This window comes from Lepidochelys kempii, chromosome 2 (genome assembly GCF_965140265.1).
Source record: "Lepidochelys kempii isolate rLepKem1 chromosome 2, rLepKem1.hap2, whole genome shotgun sequence".
In the NCBI taxonomy this organism is placed as follows: Eukaryota; Metazoa; Chordata; order Testudines; family Cheloniidae; genus Lepidochelys; species Lepidochelys kempii.
In genome coordinates this window covers 189260739-189285777 of record NC_133257.1, presented here as the reverse complement: position 1 = coordinate 189285777, position 25039 = coordinate 189260739, and the positions used below count along the sequence as shown (strand labels likewise).

The following is a 25039-nucleotide window of genomic DNA, read 5'->3' as shown; positions in this document are numbered from 1 at the left end:
TCTGCGGGGCTTTGACACATGCAGGGCTCAGCTCCTCCTGGCCAGAGGCTCAGGCCAGAGGGTCTTGGCCCAGCCAGAGGCAGTGTGGGTAGGAAGGAGCCAGCTGGCCAGGCTGTTGGTGAGCTGACGGCTCCGATGTGGGGCTGGTTCTCCACACAGTGCTGGGAGCGGGATGAGCCCCACGCGGGGGGGCGGAGGGAGGGAAATATGGAAGAGCACCGGGGCTGAGGGGAGGTGAAAGGGCGAGACAGTGAGAGGGCGAGCATCTAAATGGCTGCCGGGTGGGCAGCAAAGGCGACACATAACTGGCCACCCCCTGGCGCCTGCCCGTATACACCAGCCACCGCAGTGCGCAGCCAGCACTGGCCGGAAGTGGGACGGGGCCCTGCTGGCTGAGAGCTGGTACGCAGCAGGGGGGCTGCGCTGATGACGCAGCACGGGGAGCAGCCAGCCCTGCGCACTGCAGCTTTGCCCTGCCACCAGCCTTGGACACCCACCCCCATCGTCGGCCACTGGACCCCCCGCCACTCACCACTCGTGGGCGGGCGGCTGGCGAGAAGGGATCCAGCCAGCAGCAAGACCCACCAGTACTCATGGAGGGGAGGGGAGGAAGGGAGAGAGAGGAAACACAGGACAATTTGCCTGTTTTTAAGAAAGTCGGGACACCTGCAGGAGGGCTTACATACAGGACTGTCCCTTTAAAAATGGGACATCTGGTCACCCTAGCTGTAAACTAGTTCGGTATTTAAAACAAAAACATACCTGAAGACCCACTCTCTTCCCCAATTCAATCTAGATTGTAAATACGGTTTTGAACATGCTGGGTCTTCTGGTCACACCAGCACACAGAGCATGTGGCGTCAGAAAACAGACAACGGATGTGCCCGGCTGGACTCCCTTTGCCTCTGTTCCACTGCATGGTAAATTGACCTTACTGGCACAAGCTGGGTCAAGCCTGAGGCTATTGTAACGCAGCCCTTAGCAGTCTGTCAGTCTACTCTGTCAGAGGAAAAGACGTCAGAGTTGCACAGTAGCCGAAAAGTAGGTTCTTTTGGGCAAACGCATGCTTAGAAAAGCTCGGCTGTATTCTGGTGCGTTCTGTGTGGGTGTGGACAGCAGAGGAAATGGCACAAGCCCAGCTTGAAGCATCCTTCTAGAACTCAGGTTAAGGCTGCTCCTGTGTGTTTGAAACGTTCTGATAAAAGTCAGGATACACCTGTGGGGTTCCTTAATGTGACAATTTATACACTTCTGTGGTTATGCAGGGCAGTCACGGCTGTCCCTCCGTGCGGCTGGAGGGGCACAATTCAGGGGGAACTAGCACTGGGGCTCCGCCACTTGGCAGGGCGGAGTAATCAATAATCTCAGAGCCCAGGTCCTCAGGCAGTGCAAGGCACCAAACAGTTAGAGGGCTCTGGCCTATAGTCAGGTCAGAGAGGTGAAGTCTATAAGCTTAAGCCCTCAGGCAGCAAAGTCTGGTGCCCTGCTTTGTCTGGGCATATAGTCAGGGGTCCTGGCTGTGGCAGACTGCTGACAAACACAGGCCTCCTGGCCTAGAGTGGGGATCCTGCCACACCCAGGTGGGGTGGCAGCGGGTAGAAGGACACAGGCCCACACACACTCCACCAGGTCCCAGCCCAGGCCCTAGCAGTGGCGGAGTGGTCCGCCACAGGGTCAGCGGGGACCACCCACAAGATGCTGGCCAGCTGTCAGTCAACAACACAGTCGAACTATATTTGGCTCCCCGGGGCTACTTCCTACACTACCATTCAAGGGGGGTACCTGAGTCCCAGGGTCATTGTTCATCTCGCCGAGGTAAACAGCTAAAGGCAGCCCCTCGGTGTCTCTGGCAACCAGCAGCCCTTCTGGGTCTCAGGTGCTATAGAAGCCGCTATTGGATCCAAGCTCCAACAGCACATTGGAGATGTCCTCTCCGCCAGTGGTCCCTCTCCAACTCAGCTGGAGGGCCCAACTTTTATATTTCCAGTTCCTGTCCCGCCCCTCTGCTTCTGGCAAGGTGGGCATGGGTGTCCTGGCTCTGCCCACTAGGAGGCAGTCATGGCTATCCCTCCCTCCATCTGGAAGGCCACGCCCCCTCGCTACACGTTATTTAAAGAAAGGCAGTAATTGCAATGTGAGTTCAGGCACCATGTGATGCTTTGATTGGCAAGAGTTCAGTAGGCCCATTTTCTTGTTTCCCGAAAGCGATTCTAGCATATTATTGTTTTTTAAGGCAAAATTTTTGTTGTTAGTTCTGTAAATCCCTTTGTGCTCTCACAATTAGTTGAAATATTTTTGCATGACCACCTAATCTTCCTGCTTTGCTGCTTAACTGTATGCTTTGAAATTTTGTGATTTTTAACTAGGTAAATCCAGTCACCTTTCACATAAAAGAATAGATGCAGCAAGGAACCACATAGCAAACCTTTGGGGAGCTTGAAAGGACTGATGAAGCCAGAATGTCTGCCAGTCATGACAGACGCATCAATGATGGGGTGTGAGGGTAAACCCACTCCAAAAATTTGGCTTAAGTCACTGCCATGGGGAAAGCACATGGCGAGCTAAATACCCAGTAATCCAATCAATTAGCTGCACAGCTATAACCCTAACTGACCATATAAACCCTCCTCAGAAAAACTGATGGTGACAAGTAGAAGAAACAGGAATTTGCTTTTGGCAGGAAAGCGGCAGGAGGGGACTTTAGTGAATTTGGATCATAAAAATGATACCGCCAGTCACACTTTTTTGGCTATTTAGGAGGAAGAGAAATCCCACTGGACCCATTATTTTGTGCAGATTGCAACTTCCTTCTATGAATTCCATTATAAAATAGGGTCAAAGGGCTAGATCCACAAAGGGGAATTAGGCTTCCTATACAACACCTAACTTTTGGTGTCCTGCCATTCAGTGGAATCCTCAGTCCTGGGTTAGGCAGCCAGGCTCCCTATACAATGTATGTGGAGAGTTATTCACCTAGGAATGGGATACACAAAAAGGCAGCACTGAGCAGGGAGCTGCCTAAACTAGTAAATGGGAAATGCCAAGAAGGATGTGAGATAAGACCTGCACCTCAAGGAATTTAGGGCCAGATTTAAAAAAAAAATAAAAAATAAAAGATATTTAGGTGCCTAGTGGAATTTTCAAAAGCATCTAGGGCAGCGGTCCCCAAACTTTTTACGTCATGCCCCCCCCCCCTTACTGCTGTCCACGCGCCCCAGGAGCCACGGTCAGGGATGGGGCTGCGGTTGGAGCCAGGGCCACGGCTGGCTGCAGAGCTATGGCCAGGCTGGGAACCAGGGGCTGAGGCCACAGCTAGGGGTGGGGCTGGAAGTGGAGCTGTGGCTGGGGGTGGGGCTGGAGCAGAGCTGGGTGGTGCTTTCTCTCCACCCTGTGGGGGCTGGCCCTAGCCCCCCAAACATTCTTCTGGTCCCCCCTGGGGGGCACCCCGAAGTTTGGGGACCACTGATTTAGGGTGAAATCAATGGGTATTAGATGCCTATGTGCTTTTGAAAATCCCACCTATCTTTAAAAATCTGGGCTTTAGGCATTTATTTTCACTAGGGAGTCACAGCCATGAATCTTCTCTTGGAGTTAGGTAGCTAAGCCAAGTCAGCCATTTCTCACAAAAACAAAAACACATCATGATGCTCATGCTCTCCTTATATATTCATTTCACCAGAAAGCAAGAATAACTCTAGCCCAGTGGTTAGGGCACTGACCTGGCATATGAGATGGCGAGGTCCACGTGTCTGTTCCAACTCAGGCAGAATCAGGATTGAACTTGGGTTCCCACATCCTGGCAGCGTGTGCTAAGCACTGGAGTATAGGATATAATTTGTATGGGGCCTGACCCAGTAGACCTACTCTAAGGTTGGGCTGTGCCGGTGAGATAGGTGCCTAGTTTGTGAATCTTGCTGGGGTTTGGACAAGGGCTAGGCATCAGCACTGAAGCATGCACACAGCAGCCTGCCATCAGAAATGTAGGCACCATGGCGAATTTACCGGTGGAAACTTAGGCCCTAGGACTTTAGATACCTACAAGGTTAGGTGGCAGCTGAGTCAGGGTTCTGAGGTTCTTCACTTTATACTTAGGCACCTAAGTCCTTTTGTGGATCTATCCCTAAGTGTGCATGAGTCTAAAAGTTAGAGCATACAGTATAGGAAAAACATAAAATCATTTATATATACAAATCTTTATTTAAAAAGTGACAATTCCAGAAGAACTATATATATTATAAACATACTCCATAAAAAAGGGTACAAATTATATTACCATAGCTGCCATAACTTGTTTGCTGTTCCCTAACAGTATTACAAATTTTGCAATATATCAGATAAGCTATCAAGTGGGTCTGACCTACCTCTATACCTCACTGCTATCAAGGTGGAGAGTTATTGCAGAAAAGAAAGAACTCCATAAGGAATGAAGGGAGCAAGAGTGGAGGTCATCTCTAAAATGACTTCATCTCTGGAAAGAAGTGAATTTCCTGATTTAGTCTAAATAGGGCAAGTTAACACCCTCAGTTTTCTAGAGGCCCATCTTAAAGATTTGATTTTCCTTTTCTCTCCTCATCCTGAAAAACTTCAAATAGAAACTACTCTGGAATATTAGGTTACTTTTCATACAGAATATTAATATCTGAATTTAAAATATTTAATTCATAGCTAAACTGACAAAAAAATCACTGTCATTTTAGCCCCTAGTTAATTACAGTAGAACCTCACTAAACTTCATACCCTATAGTTCACACAAAAATGGTCTCTTCCCTTCTTCTCAGCAATAGTGAAGTGCTGTAATAAGGAATTGCATTATTAAGACTTAATTACTTATACAAAACAATACAAAATATTTACTGACACTATCAAATAGATAAAACTCAACTAACACATTTGTCCAATTAATATTGTAATGCATTATCAATACTTTCCCCCCCTATTTTGAATATTCCAGTCATTTGCAATCCATCTCCAAGTCTTTAGGGCAACTAATGAGGTTCTAATATATTCTTACAAGATGTTGCATACATTTAAAACTCTTGACAGGGGATGGACTTCTGTTTGATAGATTTTTCAGTTATACAGTGCTCAAACAAGTTAGCCAGTGAGGTTATTCTCAACAATACTCGTGCAGAATGGTTTCTTATCACTACAGTAGTCCCTGTTTGAAGCTTATTCAGTGAAAAAAAAGTTTGTTTTGAGAGCACTTGAATTCCAGAAAGAGTGGAACAAGGGAAAGCAAGCAATTATGCCACAAGATTCCAAATATTCATAGTACTATTTACAAATCAATTTATTATTAAAGTGACATTCTTGCTTTATTGAAAAAAATCCTTAATAAAAAACATGTATTTTTGAGCAATAAAGAAATATGAATCATTTCACAACTTGACAAGGGAATTTCATCATTCTAGTATCAACATTTAGACATCCATAAAAACAACAGGCAGAAGTTTAGATACTGGTTGAATTTGTACAAAATACCTTTCTATAAACTGAGGTAATATGAAAAACTCCTAGCATTAAAAAAAAAAAGGAAAAGCATTGATCTGAATTAAAGTACAAAAGGAAACAAGAAATAGAGAATGTTCCAATGAAAACTAGTCACTTTTCCTGTACAAGTACAAAGTTGCAAGGAAAGTCCTGTAGCACCTATGGATAAAGCTGTAGAACAACTTCAAAAGGTGGGGGTTAGAAAATCTGCCAGATAAGCTGAAGCAGACTGTTTCACTAAAAACCACCACCTGGCACATTACACAGACTGAAATAACATTATCCTGAGTACATCTGATGAAGGGCTCAAGTTAATAGTGATGAAGGAGAAGCTTTACTTTTAGAACTCTCTCTTTAAAGTCTATCAACATTTTTAAATGAACAATTTTGCAAGTTTATTTGTTGTTGTGGCTGATCAAGATTCTTGACATGGTTCAGCTTTTTTAATTTCCTTCAAAAAGACATTTTCAACACGCAGTTTTTCAACCTCCTGTAAAGAGAGAGAAATATGGTACTCAGAATTAGAAGAAAGCCTGTCTCAAGGGATTATACTTATTCTAAGTTGTAAAAAGAAAAGTCACCTAAATGTGATGACATTAACAACTAATTTCTGCAAGCTGTACAGCTTCTTTAGTGTCTTATAACTACAGGAGTAATTAAGAAAATGGAACAATACTGACATTGATGATGAAACTGACTAGCTATGAATCAAACATTGTTGCATGGAATTGTGGGATGCCAGGTATACTTAAATAGAGGAATGAGAATTCTAGTCTCCTGATCAAACTTTTGCTTTCTGTTCTACCACAGATCATTTATTTAATCTGTATTCTAATCTCTGGGACACATACCTCAGTAAGTTTGGCATAATCTTTCTTCAGTTTCACAAGGTACTGAATCTTCTGGTTTAGGTTTTGGTGACCTACTAACTTCCCGTTCTCCACAGCGAGAAACTCTACTTGCTTCCTTAGCAAGTCCATCTCCTGTAATTAAATAACAAATTAAATACAACTCTGTCTTTTTTTGACGTGTTCAGATTTTAAGAAAGCGGTTTCTTTTGAAATTGGCAATACTGCTACAGTAGAACCTCAGAGTTCAGTGTTCGTAAGTACACCTCAGGAATGGAGGTTGTTCATAACTCTGAACAAAACATGGTTCTTTCAAAAGTTTACAACTGAACATCGACTTAATACAGCTTTGACACTTTACTATGCAGAAGAAAAACACTGCTTTCCCCCCTTTTTTTTAGTAGTTTATGTTTAACACAGTACTGTACAGTATTTACTTTTTCTTTGCCTGCTGCTGTCTGATTGCGGTTCCAAATGAGGCATGTGGTTGACTGGTCAGTTTGTAATGCTGGTGCTCATTACTCTGAGGTTCTACTGTATTTAAGTTTGTTGTAGCATATAACATACCTGTGGGTCCATCTACCACTTGACACCTACTTGTTCCTCACTCTCATTGGCTACTAGACTAGATTTCTCTCGTGGAAAAGTACAGTTGGCTGATCTGCATTTCAGATCACATCTCTGCATAGAGCTCCCCTTGGCATTTGATTACTACACTACGAAATACAGTTGAAATAAAAATAATCTATAAAATAAAAAGCTACATTTTGGGAGGCAGTCCTTGATTCCTTTACTGTTTTCTGGTTAATTCACAATATTGACTACTTATCATGGGTTTGTCTCCCAATCTGTGAGGTTCTAGTGGATACAATTAGTGAAAGGAAGTCACACATGTTGTTTATTACCTTTTCAATTTTGTCTCTCTCTTCACAGGTTTCTTCCAGTTTTGATCTCATTTCTTCTTTTTCCTGGAATGTTTTTGACTCCAAAGCTCTTGTTCGTTCTATTTCCATGGTCATTTCAAGATAGGCACTCTCTGTACTCTTAAGGGCATTTTTGGTCTCTGCTAATCTGCAGATATAAAAGTATTACAAAACACTTCAAATTAACCATGTTAATGCATTCACATCACTCCTCTATATCCCATCGCACTCTGTTATTAAAAGGTCCTTTTGGCATACGTGCCCTGGTATCTGTTAATAGGCACTGTTTAACATTGGTACATAACCACCATCTTCAATTGCCCAATCTTTTAAGGGTATGTCTACATTGCAATAAAAAAGATGTGGCTGGGCTGTTCCAGCTGACTTGGGCTTGCACTAAGAGTCTGTTTAATTGTGGCGGAGCTATTCAGACTTGGGCTGGAGAGCACACTCTAGGACCCTGCAAGGTGGGAGGGCCCCAGAGCTCGGATTGCAGCCTGAGCCTGAACATCTACACAGCAATTAAACAGCCCCTTAGCCTGAGCCCTGGAAGCCTGAGTCAGCATCATGAGCCAGCTGTGGTGTCTATTTGCAGTGTAGACATACCCTAGCTAGTGCCCTTCACTTGGGATTCAATGCTGGGTAGAAGTGTTCCATTTCAAGCTTAAATTTCCAACTCTCTCAACTAAGCTAATGAAATTGGAAATGGAATCCTAGCCTACAAGAACTTCCTAGAGTGCACTTCACCCACAAAAATTCAGCACTCAGAAGGTGAACTCAGATTCTCTTATATGAAGATTATATTACTACTATATTTGATTACTTAATGGTGAATATCTCTTTACATATAGAATTTTCGCCCACAAGTAATTCAGCCTGCACTGCTCATAGTGATGCTTTGAACATTCTTTTTCTCGATCACAAGACCAGGAGCAGTGCTCAGGAAACATTTTGCTCTGCTAAAATGTTTCTAGCCCTGGCTGGTTGTGAAGTGTAAGATCTTAAAACATATGCGTTACCAGTATTTCCACTGTTAATGAATATACACTTGTGAACCTATTCATGTTTTACTTCCATTTTTCCTCCCCAGAAGTTTGAGAGACTAAGTACCAGCGCTGCTGCAAAAAGCAGGTCCTGTTTCCACATTCAAGAGGAGCAACAAAAGGCCTAAAGGTGAGAAGAGACAACAATAGACCATATATTTTTTGTCTGATATTTTTGCCACTTAAAAGAGAACTTGCAAAGCTGGAAAAAAATAGGCCTCATAGTCTTACTGCTTTTTTATGTTGCAATAAAAATGGCCTGAAAGGTTTGTTGGAAAAAGTGATTCCTCCCATCCCACCTTGCTTTTTACATTAGTAATTCAGGTCTTTTCTACTCTAGAAAAAACTCTTTGGAGACCAGAGCACTAGTAAAATATGACACTACAAGAGATAAGATTCAAAGCAGTCAGCTGAGCATTGGGGAGACGAGAATTTTTGTCTGACTGGTTAAAAAAACCACCCCAACCCATTTTAAAAAAATTCTTTGCCAGTCACCTTTAATTCTTTTGGCCCACTGACACTCTTCTTGAATGTAAAAAAGGAATTGCTGATGACAGCAGGCTGCATGGGGCTTTGCTGGAAGAAGAAACCACAGAAGTGATACAAATACTGACTTTAATATTTAAACTCTAAGCAGCATCAAACTACTGTGGTGATGGGCACATGAGAAAATAAAACCAAGCTAAACAGACAAACTAGAAGTACTATATAATGTTCAACAGCAAATACTGACAAAAACGTGAGGTGATGCATGGTTTAAAATCAGCTTATTCTGTTTAGAATTTCGCTTTGCTCCCATTCCCGCTATTTGAATTCTGACATCACAGGAGAAGCCAATAGTCTCAAATTCCTAAAACTGGAGATTAATGGTTTACACCATTTGCAAGATTTTAGATGATGAACAGTAGTGATTCCATGTGGTATGTGTGCGCTTGTGCGCGCGCAGGGAGAAGTTTGATGGTAATCAGAATGCTGATGTGAATGTAATGTGCAATATCTAACATGCCATCAAGGCTAGGAACAAATGCTATAGACGTTACTGGAAAGCTTAATTTTCCATCTTTCTAAAGATATATTCATTTCTAGCACTAAAGACTTAAGATATGAGCATTCAATGAAGCAACCCTATTGGTTTCTCACACCAGCAGTGTTACTTTGACACTGATCCAACTCTTGGAACCTCTCTCTTTCTTTGTTCACATGGGCTCTGCTCAGTTAAAGCAGATTTTGAAGAATATTTAGGCAAACTTGAAAACAGTTATTTGAAAAATAATACATTTTGAGGATAACAAAAAATTCCTGCTTACAATTAAAAAGGGAAACTGTCTGGTAGTTCAGTCCAAAATTTAGTTTTTAAAGACAGGTTTTAATAATTAATGACTAAACTCAAAATCGTTTCCATTTTTTACAAGTTTTATTTGCATGGAAAATATGCCCCTGCAGGGTTCATCGTCTAACTATTGCAGCACTGTTATTGCATGAGTATTTGAAGTGACACGGATTAGCTAATGATTATATCAGCACTATTTCAAGACCAATCCATCCATCCAGTCTTGACTACTGTCTGCCCAATATGCAGCATATACTGGTGAATTTCTAGCAGCAGAGACTAAATATGGCTCACCCCATATTTATATGGCATAGGACAATCTAATGGCACTCAAATAGTAAATTATCAGAGGGGTAGCTGTGTTAGTCTGGATCTGTAAAAGCGGCAAAGAGTCCTGTGGTACCTTATAGACTAACAGATGCATTGGAGCATAAGCTTTCGTGGGTGAATACCCACTTCACCGGATGCATAGTAAATTGTTTATTTTCATCATTCAAGCTGACTGAAGGGCAAAAGTAAAGTAAATAAATAAATAAATAGTGAAAAGTTAGATTTTTAAAATTCTTCAGTTTTAAATCTAATGTATTGTTTTAATTCAAGCAATAAACTAAAATAAAATATTAATTTTAACAGGAGTCTCTCTAATAAGCGATAAGCTTTTTCAAAAAATAAATCTAATGCCCATGCTGCAACCACTTTCTCATATGCACAATCCCATTAAGATCAGTGGGGCTACTCACATACATTTTATGCTTCTTCATAGGACTGGCCCTCTTTTCTGAATCAAATTGGCTTTGAAAAGTCTTACAAATGAACAGAAAAACCACAGTTACTTACCCTAACATAACTGTAGTTCTTTGAGATGTTGGAGTCAGTGTGTATGCCACTAAGTATGCAAGTGTCCATGTAGGTGAGATCAGATTCTTTTTCAGAGAGTTGTGTCCGTTGGGTCTATGTGATGGCATAAAGAGCAGAGTAGCCTTGACTCTCCCTCATTTCCCTCACAATTTGAAACCTATGTTAGCTGAGGACCTTGAAAGTGGGAATGGAGGGTGGGTTGTGGGATCCACACTGATTACAACATCCTGAAAAATCTGTTACTGTAGGGTAAGCAATTGTATTTTCTTCTCCAAGTATATGGCAGTGTGGATGCCACTGAAGGTGACTGGCAAGCAGTATCTTCTTCAGGATGTTGAGAATGAGGAATGCTAGCTGCATCAAAACAAAGATTGGTGTGTATAGCTCTTTTCAACGAGGCATTGGACCTAGTAGCCAAATACAGTGCACAATGCTTTACAAATGTAAACAGATTGCGCCACATAAGCAGCCTAGCAGATTTTGGATGTCAGCATGTTTGGAAATAGTCTGAGAAATTTGCCTGAGCTCTGGTAGAGGGGGCCTTGACGGAGAGAGAGGGCAGTTTATTCGCCAACAAGTAACACAGGTGATGGTTATCCATGTAGTCATTGATATGAAATGGCCAGGTTTTTAGAATGGCCAGTTATTGCTACAAACAGGCATGTGGACAGTGGAAAAGATTTAGTCGAGTCAGCGTAGTAACTAAAGGGCATGAGATATGTCTGAAGTGTTCAGTTTCTTCTCCCTGGGTGTGACTTAGGGAAGAAAAGAGATTGCAGGATTTACATGAAAATCAGACACTACATTGAGATTAGCTTTGCATGAGGTCTCAGAACTCCTCTGTCCTTGTGGAATGAGGTTATGGAGGTTCTGCCATGAGCACCTGAAGCTCACTCATTCTCCTGGTTGAGATGATAGCAATCAGAAAGACTATTTTAAGGGTCAGATGGTGAGAGGGCTCAAAGGGCGGCCCCATCAGCTTTAGGAGGCCCTGAGGTTTCATGCTGGGCTGAGTCTGTTACTGGTGGAATAAGCATGAATAAGGCCCTTAAAAAACGTCAATACCTTTAATAGGAAAGTGACTACATCAGAAGCTGATAAACTGATATTGCACCAGATGATCAAATTGAAGGATAGTCTGGAATGTTTTCAGTGCAGTAAATAATCCAGAATTTTAGGTGCTGAGGTCTGCTTTGACACTAGGTGATGTGTCATACATATAGAAAACCTCTTCCACTTGAAGGAGTAAGTCTTCCTTGTGGACTGTTTCACGCTAGGATCTCCTGAACATGTGAAAAGCAGTCGTTTTCCAAGGTACTCAGCCAATCAGCTGTACAGTCACCACGTCTGGATGGAATATTTGTCCCTTGTTCCCTTCCCTGATTGGAAGCTGTGCCGACATGCAGGAAGTCCATCAGCCAGAACTGCCTCCGCATGTACAGAGCTATGAGTATGGGTTTGGCTCGATCTCGTCTGGCTTTGGCAATCACCCTGGCGATTAGTGGGATTGGCGAGGCACACAGTAGCCCGTGGTTTTTTGGGCAGGGAAGGAATCTGGAGCATTTCCCAGGCCTGTCCTGTCAGATTTCCTGGTTGCTCCTCTGATTCTGGTGAGGAGGCCGTTGCTATAGTTATGCTGAGGGGGATCAAGATATTCTCCTCATGAAGATACGTGATAGGCTATGATTGCAGAACTGGTGGGATGGCGGATCCCACTATGACCAGAAGGGTCACAGTGGCAGATTGTGGGTGGCCTATCTACTACCAGTCTTATAGGGGCCCACAGGACTAAGTGTTCTTAGGGCATATCCTAGGGCATTGTTACAGTCTCTCTGGTGGAGTCAGGAAACGAGAGGCCTGGAAAGAGGGAGAACTCCTCCTCTGGGAACAACAGTGCCATCTGACACAGTTGCAGTGAAGATGGTGGTGGATAAAAAGGAGAGAGTGGATCCTCAAAGCAAACCTAGGAAGGAATGGATCATCAGCCCGTGCCGGATCAGTGCCAGAAGGGGGCTCAGTGTCAAGGGGAGGCAGAAGTCTCTCCACTTTCTTAGCCTCAGACCTAGGGGATCTTCATGGATTGCTCCAAGAGATGCTATTTGAGCTTCACATCCCTGGATTTCCATGTGTGGGAGGAGATGCAGCAGCAGATGGAGCATATTTTACGGAGGTGAGCTTCCCTGGGGAAGAAAAAACACCTGCTATACCCATATATATGGGCATCAGGCCACTGCACAGAGGGCTTCGAGTCCACCATTTAAATAGCTGTACAACTTTGCCCTGGTGCATGGGGAGGGATGGGATATGTGTGTTTCCCTTGTCATCTCTTCCATTTTTGTTTTGTTTTTTGGAACATTCAACTAAAAGGAAGAACTTAAAAAATACTTTTCAAAAGTTTGGAGCTTAGACAAAGCCTGAGCAGATTGGACACAGTTGGGATTTCACCTTGCTGCCACAGGTGGGTAAGGGAACTGAGGGAGTGTCGAGGCCACTCTGCCCTTTATACCCCTGCATGGGAACCACAAGGAAACAGGATACATGCCATGGTCCCAACCGACATGGATATGCAAGAGATTCTGAACTCACATGCTTGATGTGCATGCATGCCTTACAGTGGAATCCACAAGGACACATACTCAGAGAACCTCATGCAGTTTCAGCATATTTCAGAGCACTTTACCTAGACAGTAGCTTTTTGTATCAAATGTAGAAACTACTACTACCACCTACTGATGAAAAATGCTAAGAACTGAATGTTTATTTTAAAAGGTAAACAGGATTTCTGGTTTTAAGTTTTCTTGTTCAGATCTTCAATGTTAGTTGGAAAATAATGTCTTTTAAGATATAAGTAAATTATTTTCAGTATTTAAAACAGCTTTTGTGATCCAGTTTTCAGGGTTATGAAAAATATTTAACTTACTCTGATCTAATTTTCAGTATTTCTTCCATCGCTTTATCCTGAAAAGGTTTAAAATAGGAAGTGTTACACCAGTAAAATTTAGAAGTTATAACAGCATATATATACAATTGATTATTTAACAGCAAGCTTCTTAGTCTTTTCTGACACTGAAATAATCCTGTAACACTACTGTGGCTAATATTACCAACATTCATCGCTGACTACTAAGAGGTATGGTGTCCTTGTTATGTAAACATAATCCCTCCACTGGATGACCCACAACCAGCCAGTGCAGCTGTAAGACTGGGCTGCACTGTCTGGGAAGTGCATAGCCAGGGCTCATTCAGCAGATGCCATGAGCAGTCTCCACTGTAACTTAAATATTGCTTTCTTTGGGCAGAAACCTCAGGAGAGGAAAGTGGTACAAGCTGCAACTCCGGTCTTGTCTCCACTACGGTGCAAGTCAACCTAAATTATGCTACTCCAGCTACATCTTTTGTTCTGTTTTATATCGATGCAAAATTTATAATTCTAGTGAATTCTAAAGGATACTGGGCCTGATTCAAATCTATCATTGCTTTTACACTGGTTTAACATGATTGAATTCAACAACAGTAATGATTAGGGTCCTACCAAATTCACGGCCGTGAAAAACACATCAAGAACCATGAAATCTGGTCTCCCCCGCCCGTGAAATCTGGTCTTTTGTGTGCTTTTACCCTAACTGTACAGATTTCACAGGGGGAGACCAGCGATTCTCAAACTGGGGGTTCTGACCCAAAAGAGAGTTGCAGGGGGGTCATGTTATTGCCACCCTTACTTCTGCGCTGCTTTCAGAGCTGGGTGGCCAGAGAGCGACGGCTGTTGGCCAGGAGCCCAGCTATGAAGGCAGCACCCTGCCAGCATCAGCATAGAAGTAAGGGTGGCAATACCATACCATGCCACCCTTACTTCTGTGTTGCTGCTGGTGGTGGCTCTGCCTTCAGAGCTGGGCTCCCAGCCAGCAGCCACCGCTCTCCAGTCGCTCAGCTCTGAATGCAGCGCTGCCACCAGCAGCAGTGCAGAAGTAAGGCTAGCAGTACCACAACCCTCCCGCCCCACAGTAACCTTGCAACCCCCACTTATCACAGCTCCTTTTTGGTTCAGGATCCCTACAATTACAACACCGTGAAATTTCAGATTTAAATAGCTGCAATAATGAAATTAATGATTTTTAAAATCCTATGACCGTGAAACTGACCAAAATGGACTGTGAATTTGGTAGGGCCCTAGTAATGATGATTTACAGCAGAGTAAGAGAGGTGAATGAGACCCAGTGAGCTTGATTCATCTTCACTGGGACATGGAGACCATGTCTACACTTACTGGGGATCGACACTGCCACGATCTATGCACAATGCTCTCCCATCGACTTACTTTACTCCTCTAATTCCGGTGGAATACCTGAGTTGACTGGAGAACGCTCTGTGGTTGATTTAGCCGGTCTTCACTAGACCCGCTAATCGGCCACCGCTACATCGATCGCAGCAGCCAATACCCGGTAAGTGTACACATGGAGTCTATGTCCCGGTGAAGATGACTCAGGCTCACTGGGTCTCATTCTGCTGTAAATTATCATTACTATTGTTGAATTCAATCAAGTTAAACCAGTGTAAAAGCAAGGATAGATTAGAATCAGGCCGAGTATCCTTTAGAATTCATGAGAATTATAAATTTTGCATTGATAGGAAACAAAACAAAACATGACCAGCAACATTTACAACCAGCAAAACAATATAATATAAAAAGATATAATACCTTTGCTAGTCTCTCTTCAGCAATTTCCTTCTCTCTCTCTTTTAGGTGTTGAATGTCAGAGTGCTTGTGACCACTGTAGAAGTTCAAGAATGAGAATCCATCTTTCTTATGTGCAAAGGGAACCGTTTATAACACAAGAATTGTACTAGTAATACTTGTAATATTCTTAACGCTTGCTCAGAGTGATTACCATGTATCACAAAACATAGTTCTGGAAGTAGTTTAAACTTTTATAGTTACCAAAAATACACTCTCTCCAAAAGAAAGATTTTTGCTACATGCAGAGAAATAAAACATTTAAAAAAAGTTTAATTTGGTGTTGGTTTAAGAACAGAAGTGTCGAATACAGAGCTTAATAATAAACCTCAGGGTTTCAAGTAAGCAATTTTAGCTGACAATTTTGATACGCCATATGGATTGCAGAAAACAGCTCCCTCCTAAGAGAACTCAATGATTTTGCTCAGTTAAGAGGAAATTATTTTTATTCAGAATATTTAGAGACTTGTTTGAGTTTAACAGGTGATAACAAAAACACTCAAGAAACAGTTGGAAGAAAAGCTAAACTATCAGAAAGCAAAGAAGTGGGTTTATTTTCCTTTCATGAGTCACTTGTGATTATCTTTAATATATTAGAAAAATTATGTGAGAAGACACACATATACTATAGGCAGAGCTGGTAGCAAGGCCTATTATTCAGACTGCAGAAGATGTGTACAGGAAGAGAAAGGATTGTCTCACTGGGGAGGCAATTGAATCCTGCCCTGGAAATCTAAATTTCATCCCTGCCACAGACTCCCTGTGTAATGCTAGTCAAGTTACTGACCTCTTGTGAAAAGTTTCTTATATATTCCTTATTTTCTGGGTGTCTGATTCCAGACCCTGTGATCTGATTTGCAGAAGTGCTGAGTGCTAGCAGCTGCAGTTAAAGTCAATGGGAGCCAAGGTTTGAATATATTAAATGCTACATACTTTGAAAAATCACATCCAAGTGTCTCATGTTGGGCACCCAAAATTAGTTGGTATTTGACCTCTCTCTTTGAGCCTCAGCTCCCTATCTGTAAAATGGGGATGATAATACCCTCTCAACACACAAATGGATGTTGTGAAAATAAATTAATGTTTATGAAGCAACCAGATACTATATAGTGATGAGCACCACAGAATAGCCCATGAGGAAATTAATAAATCTATCTTCAGAGCCAGGTTTGAATAGTGTGCAGTAAATCAGGCATGGGACCCCACATTGCAAAATGGGGAAACAAAATATTGAACTGCTCATTAAGTGTGCACCGAATGAGGCTGGGGTCCTGTGAAAAAAACAGTATATGATAATAGAAAAATGGTATCCTAATACATCGGCACAAAGGAACTGAATTAAGGTTGCACAGGCATCCTTAATTCTGGGATTTCCTAACTTTTAAGTTCTTGACTTTGCAACCTTAATAATGTTCTAGTTTTTTATGTGAAAATATATCTAAAATATTCAGACACTTCTAGAACTACTTGTCACTGTTTTAGTATTTTTGCCATGAACATTTGTCAATTATAGAATTTAAATTAGAAAAACTTTGTAATATTATAATTTTCGATGCTTTCTAATGGAAAGGCGGATTCAGGTCCTACCTTATATCCAGTTGTAAGGTGCCACACCTTTGTGTCTGACTTGTCCTTTTATTACATTAAGATTTTCGCTTCAGTGATTTATAATTAGTACTAACAAAACCTCATATTATACTGATTTATGCTTCAAAATAACTTCATATTTAACACTTTGTAAACCCTCTAGGGAGTTCATCAAACTGAAAAACACCAGAACAAATGAAGATTTGGGGGAAAAAAAAAATCCAAAACCAAGAACTTAGCCTTCAGATTCAGACAAAGATCATACTTTTTATAACCTAAGGGTATGCACCAGTTTGAAGTCTTTTCATCAGTCATCTTTCCATTTTGCACAAAGCATAGAAACAGTTATGTTTCTTACTCTCAAAGATGAGGTGTGGAATCCTGACTCCATTTAAGACAATGGCAAAACTCCAACGGATTTCACTGGCACAGCATTTCAGTTTGTCTATTTTTCTTAATATGGATAGTGTTAGGCAAAAGTTAAGATTTAGCTAGCAGCTAAAACAGAAACCGCAGATTAAGCAGGAATGCTTTAGTAGCCTAAGGACACTGACAACTGTAAACACTTAATAAACTTATATGGTTAAATGTTTGCTTAGTAAGTTAGCTTTTAGAACAGAACAAACCCTCCCTTTACAGCCCACCGAATATCTGTAAACACTTATCCCTACCCCCTCACCCCGCTTCTTCTCCCCGCAAGATAGCCATAAATACTTGATGTAATTAGGATGACCTTTATATGTATGTACTGTTTTTATTTTTGTTTAGAGTTATTTTTTGACTTGTAACAATGTTTGTTTTTGTATATACAAATAAATGCAAATAAAGTAATAAAAGAAAGGTATAAAATTGGTTATTGTAGCACTACAGTTTTGAAACCGTTTATCAGTCTTCCCGGTACCATGAATAAATCCCCTTAAGTATGGTCTGTGCCTGCCTAATTCTTGGGAAAAAGAATCTTTTTGCCTAATGGTTTTGTCGCAGCGAGCAGGGTGTGATCAGGAATCCTCAGAGAGTTTCTCACAACCAGGGATAGAGGTGAGTACCCTTTTACTTACCACCTCTAGTGCACACCTTGGTTGGGACTCCCCGAGACACCCCTTCACACCCCTTTTTTAATACGGACCACATCTAGGACGCACAAACAAGAGGACTGAACGGAAATGTGTTTGTGGCCAAGTTTTTGGGGTGCAGGGATTGCTGGAAGTGAAGGCTGCATTGCCAGGTTTTGGAGTGCAGGGATCACTGTAGGAGAAGGCTGCATCGCCAGGTACTGAGCACCAGAATGTGTGCTGCAGTAGACTGAATACAAGCGTGTGCTCAGTCAGTCTCCCCTGAAGTGCCGCTTAGGTGGGTTTCAGGAAGCTGAAATAAAATGTCCTATGAGTTGCCACAGAATGCATCAACAATTCCCTCTACAGGAGGGGGACTCGCTGGCATGCCCCAGAGTGCACCAATGATACCCTCTATGGGAGGGAGACTTACTGACTGGCTCTGGGGCACATCAATGATGCCCTCTACAGGAGGGAGACTCATTTTTTTTTTTTTTTAAATAAAATTTAAACACCATAAGAAAATTAAAAAAACAATGGCAAAAATGAATGAAATGAGGGTATAAGTACAATGGACAGTGTGTTGTGGTGGTCTGGTCAAACATAAGGAAGATTAGAGAAGGGGATTGTAATAAACGTAATATATGTAATATAACCTGTGCCTGCACTGAGTTTAAAAAAAGCCTCCCAAGAAGCCTTGGGGAATAAAGCCGGTAATTGGGGACTGATCGTGGGCTGCATACAAGGCAAGGATGAGCCTGCTTCTCAGTATTATAATAAAATAAAAATAAAACAACAATAGCTCCTCAATAATATAACAACTTATACCTAAACAATACACCGTTTCAACTGCCCAAAAAGCTACTTCTCAAAATAGTCCTAGCTGCTGCGCCTACCACCGTTCATAACCATGTCACCACAGGTCGCATTGAAATCCAGCTCTCCAGTCAAACCATACCCAACTAAAAAATCCTGTTCATAATGCATCCTACAGCCCGGTCTCCTGGTCCAAACAACAGCTGCTGCTGCTTCTGCTTCTATATTTGTTACACTAACCTCTCTGGTCATGTATGAGTACTTTAAACACATGCTTAAAAATCTTACTATGTTTCCTACCTTTACCCCCTTCCCCCAATTCCCCTCTCCCTCCTGCCTCCCAAGCAACCCTAAAACAAATCATGTATATCAAAGCATTTAAAGTATTAACTTTATCTCTCCTAAAAATTCAATATATCAACAGGAGGGAACTGTCAGGCAAAAGTTAAGATTTAGCTAACAGCTAAGACAGAAACCGCAGATCAAGCAGGAATGCTTCAGTAGCCCAAGGACACTGACAACTGTAAACGCTTAATAAACTTATATGGTCAAATGTCCGCCCAGTAACTCAGCATCAGCTCTTAGAACAGAACAAACCCTCCCTTCACAGCTCACCGAATATCTGTAAGCACTCATCCCCACCCTACCCCTGCACTCCGCCTCTTTCCCCCACAAGGTAGCCATAGATACTAGATGTAATCAGGATGACCTCTATACGTACACACTGTTCCTATTTTTATCTTTGTTCAGAGTTCTCTCTTGACTCATAACAATGTCTGTCTCTGTATATACAAATAAATGCAAATAAAGTAATAAAAGAAAGGTATATAATTGGTCATTGTAGCATTACACTTTTGAAGCTGTTTATCAGTCTTCCCAGTACTGTAAATAAACCCCCTTCAGTATTATCTATGCCTGCCTAATTCCTAAAAAAAAACCCCAAAAACTTTTTGCCTAACCATAATGTTTATATTCTATTACTTTTCCCAGTTAAAAGCTGCACGAATAGATAGTTAGGAGTTATTAACTTATTTCTTTTATAACTTAATTTTTGTACTGTAATCATTTGTAATTTCAAAGGCAATACTATTTACTGGCCATTAAAGCATTTCTATAAAAATAGGTTTAATTGAGTCATCTTAGTTTAACTAGTTCTGATACAGTATGTGTAATATCATACCTGCAGTAAAGACAAAGAATTACAATTTAGTTAACATTATCACTTAAGGGTTAGGACAGCTTTTTACCAGTTTTTCCTTTCTCTCTGATACTCTTCAAGCTGGCTCTGTAGGTTCCTATTATTCTCAGTTAACGTCTGCATTTCCAGGCGCAGGTTTTCCAGTTCACATAACTGTCCCTAAACCAAGCAAGAAAAACATGTTATTTGAACACTACACCACAGTTCTTATTTTCATTTCCAAGTAAATAAAGTACAGAAGGAACAAATATTCTGAAACTGTTCAATGAAAGACATAAGAAATTCTTTGTCAAGATCCTATCATGAGCATAATTTGGGGAGCAGGGGTTGCCCCCTCATCCCAAATGGCAAGCCTCAGGCAGGCATGGAATTTACCCCTCCCACTCTACTCCACACCCAGCCTCGTTGGCCTGACTGGAGCTGCCCCCCAAATAGAGAAGTCAAACTGCATCTATGGATCCCATACCCAAAAGCGTGAACAAAACTTGCTTTGCAGAAAGCCACTATTGCTGGTATAGCAGCAACAGAGATTGCAACAAAGTGATACAAGAGACCATCTTTTTTCAATCAGTTTTTTCAGTCAGTTCAATCAGCTTATTTAGAATGCTACCAGCCCAGGAAAGGAGAAGATCAAGAGAAGGCTTCCTGCATGGCAGTGCAGAGTGCCAAACACCAACCCACTAGGATAGTCTATACATTTCATATTAACTTTAACCTTAAAAATACCTTTTCTCTTTATTTCACATTACCTTTAGCCTTAGGATTTCATCATTTTTAGCGGTTCTTTCTTTATTTAATTCAGATACAAGATGCTCCAGAGTAATTGCAGAAGCTCTCCGATCTGCTATTTCCTGCTCCTGAGTTTCCAGGAATTTTGCCAGATTTACACCAAAATTAGGGGGAGTTTTTGGACTCTGATAGGTAAAAACAGTCATACTGAGAAGGGGGAGTCTTCCCTATACTGCATAAGTATACATTAAAAGATTTTACTTGTTAATGCTGTGTAACTAGGAGACAAACTTCAATAATGCTGTTTACCTTACAAAAGAGAAATAGGATTTCACAGACTATACAACTCTTTTCAATATACTGTCACTATTTCTGTACCCAGTCTAAAGATGTCCCACCCCGCCCCTCCCACATACATATATGTATTGCTTTGCTTCTTCAGTGAAGTAAACTACAGTATATCATTAAAATGAAATACTATACCCGTGGCAGTGCTATTGCAGCAGAGTCCACAAAACAGTCTAATTGTTGCATTTTTAGTTCATAGTCACTCTTCCTCTTTTCCAGTTCTTCTGTTTTTTTGTCCAGCTGTTATAAAACCCAATCAATTAAAATTCAAAGTTGGCACTTAAAGTTCACAGAATGTTGAAAGAATTAAAGCAAAAACTAGTACTTTGTAAGTATGCAAGTTTACTCTATATATTCTGAGTTACTTAAATATTTTAGAATTCACACAGTTTTATCGTATCAACAGTTCTTCCACATTTACTGTACCTATGGTCTTGTTCCCTTGTTGTCAAGCAAACACTATTTAAAAACATTTAAACAAGGTACTATGTTAGCAGCTAATCTGCTTCTTTTTGGCTAGCATTCAGCCTCACTCTACTTAGGGTATGTACACGACACAATGAAAATCAAGCTGTGGTGCGTAGTTACATATGTCAGTGAAAGGCTCTGGCAGGGGAAGGCAGCGGGGAAACGCTCTGGCAGTAGGGAGCTTCAAGAGCCTTTCCCTACTGCCTCCTCCTGCCAGAGTCTTTCCCTGAGGTGGGGAAAGGCTCCAGCAGGACATTGCAGTGTAGATGGGGAAAGCACTGATTGGGCGTATAGAAAGCCGTACAAAGCACATAGAGAGTGCTCATGTGTCTCTTTACTCACCTAAGCAGTGCCTCACTATCTACATTACTACTTATACCAGTGTTAGGGGAGTGTGCAGTGTATGTATTCTGCACACTGCTGTAAGGAGCATGCAGCATAGATGTACCCTAAGATAGATGGATATTTGTATTCCAAAAGATATTAGGGGTGACTTCAAATCAGCCCTCTTACTTTGTATCATTTAGACAGCTCATCAGTTACCCCCATGATACTATCCACAAACAAACTACCACATATGAGTAGGAGGAAAAAGAAAACCCCATTTTGTATTGCTCAGACCTCAGGTTGCTTTGCCTTTATTTCCACTCACGTAAAATCAAAACCTCCAGAATTAACACTTGTGCTAGCTTGGGACCCCCCATTAGCAAGGTTGTAAAGCGTATCCAGGCCTTCGTTCAAAATTCTTTAAATTACCACTGTCCAATGCAGTGAGAAATAGATTAACAAAAAGCAACCAGTTAGGGAGGAGTGTGTAGGTGGCAATGTACGATGTAAGTTTCTCAAAAAAATGAATAACGGACTCTTTAGGAGGAACTTCCTACATTTTACCTGTTCCTTAAGTTCCTGAATTAAAGATTCTTTCTTTACTAAGTCTTCTTGTGCACACTGAAGTAATATTTCATGTTTTTTAGAAGCCTCTGTTAACTTGCTTAGCTGCTCAGTGGTATGGTTCAGGTCTTCATACAGGAGTTCGCTCTGTTTTATTTAAATGGACAAACAAAAGTAAGAGCAGTGAAATAAATAGAAATAAAATACCTGCTTTGGAGTAGTAAAGTGGTGTACAGTAATGGTTTATTAATTACAAGAGTCTGCTTCCCTCTACTTTTTTTTTGTTTAAATTGTTTAAAAGTTGGTTCTCAAACTTCTGTACTGGTGACCCCTTTCACAAAGCAAGCCTCTGAGTGTGACCCCCCCATATAAATTAAAAACACTTTTTTATACATTTAACACAATTATAAATGCTGGAGGCAAAGCGGGACTTGAGGTGGAGGCTGACAGCTTGCAACCCCCCATGTAATACCCTTGTGACTCCCTGAGGGATCCCAACCCGAAGTTTGAGAAACACTGGTTAAAATAAAGTCAGAACTTACGTAAATATTCATCCCTAAAGATAACTTCTTATTTTGGCTATTCTTGATACACAGCATCTTAGCCCCAGAGCAAAATTTTGTAACAAAGTTTTCAAAGGTACAGTAGGACATTTTAAAGTTACAGTTTAAAATATTAGTCAATGTTTTCCATTATAAGTAGAGCTGCAGGTTTGTCATGGTGCAGCAAAAGTAATTGATTCCATGTTTTCTCAGTTTGACCATGACTACTCTGTCTGTGTGTGACTTACTACAGGAAGGTTCTAAATGGGTGGGTTGACAGCACAACGCAGAGGGGAGGGGTTTGGAAAATGAGCCCTCCCCACATTTGTCCGCAGGGCTGGGCAGCCCCCTGGCTATAGGCATTGTTCCCTGGCTGATTGGGTCACAGCACCACTCAGGTTTAGCTTGCCCAGGACACGATACCCAAAGCAGAGAGCTAGGCTCAGACAGCTGCTGCTGATGCCTCCATGTGAGTGTGGGGCAGGTTTCCTCTCAACCCCCAGGCCTAGTGGTTTCAGCTCGTGTTCCCCTGCCCAGTCTCAGGATCCTGTCTCCCTCTTCACTGACCCTAACAAGTGTTCCCCACCTGGGCTCATCACTGGGGTGAGAGAGAGGGAAAGAAGAGGTCCTGGCTGGTCCTGGATTCTTCCGGGGGCGGGGAGGGAGAAGAGGTCCCAGCTGGGGAAGGAAGGCGCAGCCCTGAGAGCACAGCAAGAGGTACCATGCCACCCTGCAGATCCCGGTGCCTTTGTTCCCTGTGGAAGACCTGGAATCTTGACTGCAGCCCCTCTTCCCAATGCTGCGGGGCTCAAAGAAAGTCCCAGGGCCTCCCCTCCCAGACTGCTGCATTTGGACTTGGGCAGGGGCATCCTCAGTTGGGCAGAGATGTGAGCCCCCACCCCATTATCTCCTGTGCAGGCATCAGGTTCCTGGCTGTGCGGCTGCCTTCACTGCTTTCTAGGGCACGTCCAGTAAGGCAGGAAGTGGTGGCTGCTGGGTCTCCACTCAGAGCCAGCCAAGGGAGAAGGGGGATCTCCCGTCTTGTTGTGCACCTGGGTGTGAGGACGACAACAAAACTGGCCTCAGAGGTAGTGCTGAACTTCATTTGTTACACCATTTATTTTTTTAAATAAAAAAAATCAGGGAGCAGTCAAGGTAAATTTAGTAACCTGTGGCTTTTACTAAATTTACCATGACTACACCATGATTTTTGATAAAAAATGCTGTGACAAATCTGCAGCCCTAATTATAACTATCTTGGGGTGTAATTTAAGCTAAAACAATCATGTTTTCCAGTTGTACTTACATAACCCAAATATTGCACAGTTTCAGAAGTATGTTCGAGAGCTCAGTGTTTTTTCCTGTTGCCTTACAATTACATTTCGTACTACCCTATAGATACCCGAGTTGGAGCCTGATAATGTACCCAGACCGACTGCAGTTTAGTAAGCAATTCAGTTCTGGCTTTCACCTCACAAAGACATGGTAATATAGACCCCCAAATTAGTTAAGTCTAAAGTGAAGTCTGCAATCTTATACTATTCCCTAGGTCCCTTGCATAGTGGAAATCTATTTGCAGAGGAACGGAGGTTTGAGAGGTGAACAGTTTGTTCTGGTAGATGCAGGAATGGTGCTAAGTTGCAGAATAGAGGTACTATGTATACTCCTGGGGGAATTCTGCACTACTCTGTGTGCTCAGAATTCATGTCCCCTGAAGATTTCTTTGCTTCCCTGCAGAAAAATGACTTTCTGACAGGGAAGCAAAGGGAACCTGCAAGAGCAGTCATGCACCACTCCCTAGCTGGGCAGGTACATCATTTCAAGAACCCAGAGCAGCCGGTGGAGAGGTAAATCACTGCAGGGCTGGGGACACCCCAGCCAGTGGCTCCTACCCTGAGCCAGGATCAGTTGTTAGTCCAAGCTGAGCTGGATGCAGGAGAGGACAGAACTTCCTCTTCTCCTGCAAGGAGTGGCTGGGACTGTGTCAGACCCATCCCCAGAAACCTCCCAGCAGCTGCAGGAAGATCAGCATCCTCTTCTACTTCCTGCCCCCACCCTACCAAGCCCCACTCCCCCAGTGCCCTCTGCTGAGACCCTCACACCCAGACCTCTCCGCTGAGCCCCAACCACCTTCACCTGGAAGCTCCTGCAGAGTTCCATTGCTGCTGCACCTGCAACCCCCTC

General features: G+C 42.2%; 1 protein-coding gene across 2 annotated transcripts in view; it reads right to left on the bottom strand.

The window, feature by feature from the left end:
- Window positions 1–4221: 4221 nt before the first annotated feature.
- Window positions 4222–25039, bottom strand: part of KIF15 (kinesin family member 15) — a 58330-nt gene continuing 37512 nt past the window's right edge. For both annotated transcript variants that reach the window (XM_073333137.1, XM_073333136.1), the window contains 9 exons: window positions 22314–22460; window positions 21090–21194; window positions 20627–20791; window positions 19927–20036; window positions 15189–15261; window positions 13413–13450; window positions 7244–7409; window positions 6342–6473; window positions 4222–5980 (listed from right to left, as the gene is read on the bottom strand). In XM_073333137.1, coding sequence (XP_073189238.1) covers window positions 5906–5980; window positions 6342–6473; window positions 7244–7409; window positions 13413–13450; window positions 15189–15261; window positions 19927–20036; window positions 20627–20791; window positions 21090–21194; window positions 22314–22460 — 1011 coding nt within the window. In that variant the 3' untranslated portion in view covers window positions 4222–5905. The remainder of the gene's footprint in view (window positions 5981–6341; window positions 6474–7243; window positions 7410–13412; window positions 13451–15188; window positions 15262–19926; window positions 20037–20626; window positions 20792–21089; window positions 21195–22313; window positions 22461–25039) is intronic.